The 8311-nt window shown below is 35.5% G+C and overlaps 1 protein-coding gene across 1 annotated transcript; it reads left to right on the top strand.

Annotated features, from left to right (window-relative positions):
• The first annotated feature begins 5724 nt into the window (after positions 1-5724).
• Positions 5725-6602, top strand: LOC107611893 (uncharacterized). Its single transcript, XM_016313768.3, has 3 exons — positions 5725-5932; positions 6064-6212; positions 6510-6602. The coding sequence occupies exons 1-3, from the start codon at positions 5725-5727 to the stop codon at positions 6600-6602; spliced, it is 450 nt and encodes a 149-aa protein (XP_016169254.1).
• Positions 6603-8311: the final 1709 nt, after the last annotated feature.

Here is an 8311-nt window from a genome sequence, read left to right as displayed (position 1 = left end):
TCACCTAGGTCACGCTCTTGATGAGGAATGCCCTGAGTCAAGCCAAATTGCCTCCTCAGTCTATCAGATGCATGTCACTCAATACATTCAAAAGATATAAGTGGAACTGTGGCACTCCAAATAGCCAAATGCTGACGGATGTCAGGAGGAATCACGTCTGGATCGGTCCGACCAATTGCATAAGGCTCCCAAACAAACTGCACACATTATGCAAGTAACCGAGGATTACACACTGAATAATAATACGGTTAAACGAAAATAACTACTTATTTATTACAACAAACCTGTCCTTCTTGCAGAACATCCAGATCTCTCTTAAAGTGATCAAGGGTACGAAATCTGTAAGGCCGATTCTCACGCTCCCAGTTATGCCACTTGACATCAGACAATTCGTTAATTTACATTTATCAATACAATTTAAAATACACTATTTCAAAACATTTAGTAATTAAATTTATCTATTTGCAATCGGAAAGATTCGTGGATTGCTAGGAATCGGCGCAATGAATGGTAGACGGATCCAAGCCCAGGCAAGCAAGAGTGTCAGCGAACCATCAATCTCCTTACAGTCGACACAAGTTGCCCTACACAACGCTCTATACAGGTGTGCCAGGCATGCCGATCCCCAACTGAATTGTATGATCCCGGCAAAGTTACGGAGTAACGGCAGAAACTTCCAGTGCACCCCTGCTTCAGACTTATCTCCAAACATAATGGTCCCAAACAATAACATTATGTGGCACTTCACGTACCTCTGAATCTGGATATCATCAACCAACATTAATCGATCTTTCAATGCTCGAAACCACGTCAACTTGATGAAACTTTCCCTGCAGTCTGCCTTCCTAGGTGCAACACCAAACTGATCCAAGCATTCAGCCTCTAACGCCTCATAACTACTCAGTGTCGGTCCCGTAACTGGCAAACCATTCGTCGGAAGACCAAGAATTAATGCCACATCCTCTAGTATCACGGCACACTCACCAACCGGAAAATAGAATGTATGAGTCTCAGGACGCATCTCTCGATCAGAGCATTAACCAATGCCAACTGACGTTGGACAACTCCAATCTGTGAAACATGATAAAAACCGGTGTCCCGTAAATAATACCCCTCCACTATTGGATTGTATCGATCCGGCGGCATGTAGTGGTCACATTGCAACATTCTAGAACCCTAAACACAAACATAATATTAATTAATTAACAAATTAAATTTAACAGAATCAAATTTTCATTATCAAATAACCAGTAACACATATCCACAATCAATAAAAATAATATTAATAACAATACTGCTAAATAAATAACTATTATATTATATACTAATACTCAAGTAACCATTCAATTCTATTCTAACAACATACATACAATAATAAATCAATCATTAATCCTTTATTAAATATTTATGTTATACTTATAACAAAAATAATTAATTTAATAATTTTTAATTCATAATATTTATTTTACTATCCTACAAAAGCTTAATAAAAAATATTATTACTACAAAAAAATTATTTATTACTAACAATTAATACTAATTAAATTATTTATTATCACACATACTACCAATCTTAATATTAGTGCTGTATTCTAATAATAATTAAACCATCAGTAGTAAATAACAATAATTATTATTATTATTATTATTATTATTATTATTATTATTATTATTATTATTATTATTATTATTATTATTCCAATAAATTCATTAATAATAATTAATATTAATTATTTTATTTATCATATCTCTATTTTTAATAACAGTATTATTATTATTATTACAATTGTTCTATTAAAAAGAATAATTAATTTATTATCATAATGTACCATAATCCTTCCTTCTAAATAATGTTATTACACTAATGCCTAATTTCTGCATTATAATCTAATATTACTAATTTCTAAAATTATTTTAATCAGATTAAAATATTTAAAAATTATTACTACATTAATTTCTAACATTATCATCATAATAAACTACTAATCTCTAACATTATAATTATTATTTTAATTAAAATAAAATTTTTTAAAATAAAAACTTACATAGTTAGGATTATCAAGATAATTAACAATGTGGAGCTCCAGACGATTGACATCTTTTATTCTTCTTCTTCTAGGCATTGCTAAAAAAGAGTGGTCCAATTTTTTTTAATTCAAAGCTTCATCAATGGAGGGCCATGAAAGAATGAAGCTGGTGGTGGGGTTGGAGGAGAAGAGATTTTCGTTGCTGCTTGAAAGTGAAAGGGAATGGGGGCATTCAATCAGTAAAGGCATGTATACATCTTGGTGGGGGGACACTTGCATGCGCGACACATGGCTGGGGGCACAAATCGGACGGTCCGATTTGTGTACCTTCCCAGCCCCTAATCGGGCTGTCCGATTACTGGCGTCAAATCGGACCGTTTGATTTCTTCATCGCAGTCGTCACATCTACGTGAAGTACCATGGATGCCCATAACTGTGTTATACACCATCTTCTCCACAATATGTAAAATAAAAAAGTGGTTGTTAGTGTCTTCGTATCTTTTCTGTTAGTATGGACATAAAATATATTAATTCAGTGTCTCTAGATACATTGTCTTTGTCTCTGTTTATGTCTCTTCTGTTAAATACGATTTTGTGTCTCTGTGTTTTTGTCTCATTGTCCTATCTCCCCCAAGGCAGCGTTTGGTTTCAAAGACATGTATTTAGCGTACTTCCAAAATAATGAGACATAGAGACTAGGGGTGTTCAAATCCAAACCGATCCAAATTAAACCGCTCATCCAATCCGATCCAAACCGAAAATTGATTAAAATCGCACTAATTCGGATTTAATTAGATTCTATTTTTTACAAACTGCTGGATTGGATCGGATTTCGGATCTACTTTTCATAACCGATCCAATCCAATCCAAACCGCACAATGTGCTATAATATTATTATTTTATTATTATATTTACAATTATACTTATAACATGTTCAATTTGTTATACATTTTTCTATTATTCATGTATTATTATTATTTAATAAATATTTTATGTTCAAAATGTTATTTATTTATTTATTTTAACTAACCTATAGTTTTATTTCTATTGTTATGTTATCGTTAGTTTTTTAAGATATTGTTAAAACTTGTTATGTCATTGTTGATTATTTAAAATTTAATGTTGAGACTTGTTATATGTATTTAATTTTTTTATTTGAAAAACCGCAAATCCAAACCGATCCAAATCGCTTGTAATCGGAACGGATCAGATCAGATCGTATCGGATTTCTAAAAAAATTTCATCCAATCCAAACCGCATCGCACATAAATTAAGCGTTCGGATCGGATGACTTTTCCCTTAAAACCGAACCAAACCGCACCATGAACACCCCTAATAGAGACACAATCAATTAGAGACAATTTTTTACTCATTTACCCCTTATTAATTTCTTAATATTAATTCTTTTTTCTCTTTTTTCCTTCTCCATCTACCGTGGCCATTCTCCTTCCTCCCTCCTCCCACCTTCCACCGTCGCATCCCGGCGTCTAGATTCGCCGTCAGCGTTGCATCTCCTCGTCCAAATTCGCCGCCGCTGCCGCGTATCCCCCTTTGCCTAGATCCGCGTGCCACTGCGTCTCCCACTTCGTCCAGATCCAGGCCTGTGTCTCTTCCTCCGTCCAGATTCGTGCGCCGCCACTCGTCTCCTCCTTCGTTCAGATCCACCGTCGCCGCTATGTCTCCTTCGTCCAGATTTGCAGCTGTCGCCTTTCCTCCCTCTTCGCGATGCCCACAGCCGCCTCTCCTTCCTCTTCAAGTTTGCCATTGTCGCCTCTTCCTCTACCTTGGTTCTTCTCTTTTCACAATTTGCTCTTCAGTTACCTTCTCCTCTCTTTTTGTTTTTTCTGTTGAAAAATAAAAATTTTTGTTGATTCTCTTTTTGTTTTTCTATTGAAAAATAAAAATTCTTGTTGATTCTTGTAAAATTTTTGCTAATTGATTTGTGGTAAATTGTGTGTGATGATGAATCTATAATGGTGGAGAAAGTGAATGATAGTAGTAGCAATGGTAGATAATTTTTTTTAGGGTAAAGTATATTTTTTGTCCCTGAAGTTTACTAAAAGTTTCAAAAATACCCCTAAGTTTTAATTTGTTTCAATTTTATCCTTAATGTTTTCGATTTGCATCAATTTTATCCTTATCTTCAAAATTTTTGGTCAAACTATAGTCAAAATTAATTTTTTCCAATAACACCCCCCAAACCCTATTCTCTTTCATCATCATCAAGAACAACTCCTCCCTAACATTCCTGCCGCCGTTTGTGTCCCAACTCCGGCCACCGCAAGTGATGTATATCATAACCTCCTTCTCTCTTTCATGGAGAAGACTCCATTACAAGACCCAGCATTCCACCACCAATCCCTGACCATGGCTCCAACCAACAAGTGCTATGAAGCACTTGAAATCAAATCCATCAACATTTAAGAAGAAGAAGCAAAATAAAAAAGGGCAACAGCAACATCAACAATAACAAAACACAACAACAGCTCCATGCAACAACAGATCAAAACTCCATAACAAATAAGAGGTACATGTCCCTTCTGATTCTCAATTACTTTCTCTTCTTTGTGGGTACCGTATCTTCAAGCATGGTCTCAAAGATTTCAACAAAAAGATTCTACCTTTATCATCTTCATTGAAATCATGTTGGGAGGTGGTAAGCATGGCAGCTGGCGGTGGTGGGCACAGCGGTGCGGCTGTTCGGCAGGGGGAAGGAAGGAGTGATGGGGGTATGGGAAGGGAGGGGGGAAAGGGGTAGTGTTGCTGGTTGAAGGGGGGTGCGGTTGGACGGTGGCGGCGTCGTGTGGTGGCGCGGGGGGAAACAGTGGCGGAGGAGGATGGAGGAAAAAGAAAGAAGAAGAAAGAAGGGGAAAGGAGGGAGGGGGTAGAGCGTGCCGGAGAGGAGGTTGTGAGCAAGGTTGAGTAGTTGGAGGTTGGCGAGGTTAGGTTGGTGAGGTTGAGGAGCGGCGGAGGGAGGTGGCTGGAGAGGGAGTTCTTCTGGAGGTAGACTACACGGTAGAAGAGACAATCGGAGAGGGAGTGAGGGATGGGAATGTTGCTGAGTGAGTTTGGGGATGATGATGAAAGAGAATAGGATTTGGAGGGTGTTATTGGAAAAAATTAATGTTGACCATAGTTTGACCAAAAATTTTGAAGATAAGGATAAAATTGATGCAAATCGGAAATATTAAGGATAAAATTGAAACAAATTAATATTTAGGGGTATTTTTGAAACTTTTAATAAACTTCAGGGACAAAAAATATACTTTACCCTTTTTTTTATAAGAATAATATGAACTTTTTCTAATTTTATTGTGTCTGTTTAATATTTATCAAATATAGTATATAAACACTAATAATTTGTGTCAATATCTTTAATGTCTATATTTCTGTTTCGAGAAATATATAAACCAAAGACTGCCTAAACAAACGGGGTCTGTCTAAAATCAGCTCAACTCTTTTGAGCTTATCTAATGCACCATACAATCTGAAGCATTAGATTAGATTGATAATAAATCTAATGGTTTATATTTAATCTATAAATAATTTATTAAAATTTACAAATAACTTATTAAAATTTATACTAAAAGACAACAAGTTTTAATATTTTAACTTTGCCCCAACAATAAAATCTAAATTTGCTAACCCTCGTTTCAGCTCCTGAAAGAACTTCCCAAAAAAACCTATCATCACAGTCATGGAAGACCACCGTCATAGAAGACACCCGCTTCTTCCTCTTCCCTCTTCCGCACCAGGTGCCTCCATGAAGCTACTCGATTTCTCGATTTCTCGATTTCATCCAAATTCTTGTGATTATGTTTTGCCAGAAACTTTGTCGTTGAAGGCCATGCCTCCTTCTGTGCCGGCGACAGAAGGGGATGATTTAGTGACCCCTCAGTCCATAGGTTAGAAAGTTGCAACCTTTTTGGTTTCTTTCGTGGGAAGTGAATGGTTCTTTTGCATGCAAGTGAGTATTAGATAATGAATCTTTGGTAGAATTTGGAGTCAGTTTTGTGTTGAATTTTGTTAATTTTAGGTGAGGATGCGGTGGATGGAGAAAAATCAAGTGCTGCGGCGGCTTTGGCGGCGGCTGCTGCTGCTGCGGGCCGAATGAAGAAGTCGTCAGTGAAATCGAAATCAGGACCTAAGACAGCATGGCGGAAGCTCCTTTCTCAGTGTTCTCAGGTTTGGTTCTTCGCTGTGAATTGGGTGTGCAAATTTTTTGACGTCTTTTTTTGTCTCTTGGAGTATTTTAATGGTTTTTGCATTATGGAATTGGAATGCATGGTTAAAGTTGATCTATTGCAGTGATTTTAACGGATATTGAACTGCTTTGTCTTGAAATTTTGCACTTGACCTGCAAATTTGAATGATTGGTTGATTTTGCAAGATACTTTTTGCATTATGGGAACTGATGACTGAAGTTTAAAAAAATGCTTCTAATGCTGCATATTATGACTTCAGCATATTCTTGCTTTTCAGATGATCAACCTGTTACAAGCAATTATGAAAACTCCTCATTGTATGTGTTGGAATGGTTATTACCAAGAATTGGACTTCCAGACAAGATTATAGTGAAGGATGTAAGAACATTATGTGTAAATCATGATTTTAACTTTTAAGTTAATCAAATTTGGATTTTCTGTTTCTGTCTCACAACATAGGTAAAGTTCACGTTTGGTAACTGGTTCTGTCTCACACAACATTACTCTATTTTGCTGAGTCTCTAGTTTTTCTTTCTTCATTCTGTTTTACATTTTGTTATTCTTCATTGTTATTAATGTCTTGCATCATTCATATAGCTTTTCCAACAAGAGATAACTTCTGCAGTTACGATTTTACTTATGGTGCATCAATAATATTCAATCATTGTAATACTCAGAGGAATTCTGAGAAACATGACAATGATAATAACTGCAACAGAGGAAGGTTCTTGAGGACATAAGTGGTTAGGAAACCTCATGACTAAAGTGGTACGGATGGCTGAACTAACGATTTTTCTTTTTTCTTTTTGAAAAAAAATCATTTCATGAAAATTTGCATATTACCTGAAAAGGAATATATACTTTATAATGTTGGAATAACTTTGATTACCTCAATATGAAAATTTGTATGTGGTGGTTGAAACTTTCTTGCAGAAAGCAACTAAGCAACCAGGGACAATAATGGACACAATCCAAGAGATTCAAGGGTGCCATGACACACTGATTGATATAGAGAGCAGCCTCAATGAGCTTCATCAAGTGTTCTTGGACATGACTGTTTTGGTCCAATCACAAGGTAAGCAACTCAATGACATACAGAGCCACGAGTCAAGAGCCAATTCGTACGTCTGCCGTGGGTTCGGCAGTTTCAGTTTGCAAGGAAGCACCAGAAGAATACTGGAAGTCCATCTTCATTGCCATCATAATATTGATTTATTATATTGATTATAGTCCTTCTTATTGATCATTATCATATTTACCTTTTGAATTTTGGTTCATGTATATGTTACACTCTAAAATTCTTCCAAACCATCTGATAATAAATTTCAGGCACATGAACTAAAGTTTAGCAGATAAATATAGTTTTGCTTTAATTAATGGGATATTGATTGGTGGCTATGAACAAATTGGACTAATTCAAAACCTTTCACTTTTCAAGATTGAGACTTTCATGTTCATGGTCTAGAAGGTTATACTTGTAGTTAAATAAGAGTGGCAAAGTTTGACAAATGAAACAGTACAACACTAATGAAATGAAAAGTATAGGGAATTCAGAATATTTAAATGGTTAAAGAATGAAAAGGGAATGAATTAAGATGATGATGAAGACAATCTTGAAGAATGTCATAGTCTGTCCAATTGCATTCACTAACCTTCTCCATTAGTTGACAGCAGCTCGTTATAATTGGGGTTTAATTCATTAATAGCCACTCTAATCTCTTTTGCATGCATATAATTTTGTTTTTGGAGATTTTAAAAATTTTCTTTACATGTATCACATGCTATAAATATTGTTGAATTACCTTGCTTGGAGTTTATATATTGGAGGAATGAGATTAGTTGTTTTGCACCCTTAAACGGTTAAACCTATGGTCTAAGATTTTTTTTTCTCTATTCTCTTGTGCATTGTTGATTAAGAATTGCATGTTTTGTTAGAAGAATAACAAAAATTAGTCGATAGTGTAGCAACAACTATGTTTATCCCATTTTATGATAAGTGAACAGTTGAATAGTAATACTAAAATCTTTGAGGATCAAGAAAAGCTGAAAGTTTCCACCTCAAACCATCAAAGAAGATAA

Source organism: Arachis ipaensis, chromosome B8 (assembly GCF_059453495.1).
Source record: "Arachis ipaensis isolate K30076 ecotype BB chromosome B8, ASM5945349v1, whole genome shotgun sequence".
In the NCBI taxonomy this organism is placed as follows: domain Eukaryota; kingdom Viridiplantae; phylum Streptophyta; class Magnoliopsida; order Fabales; family Fabaceae; genus Arachis; species Arachis ipaensis.
Note: the sequence above shows the minus strand (reverse complement) of the source record. Positions and strands in the feature narration are given on the sequence as shown.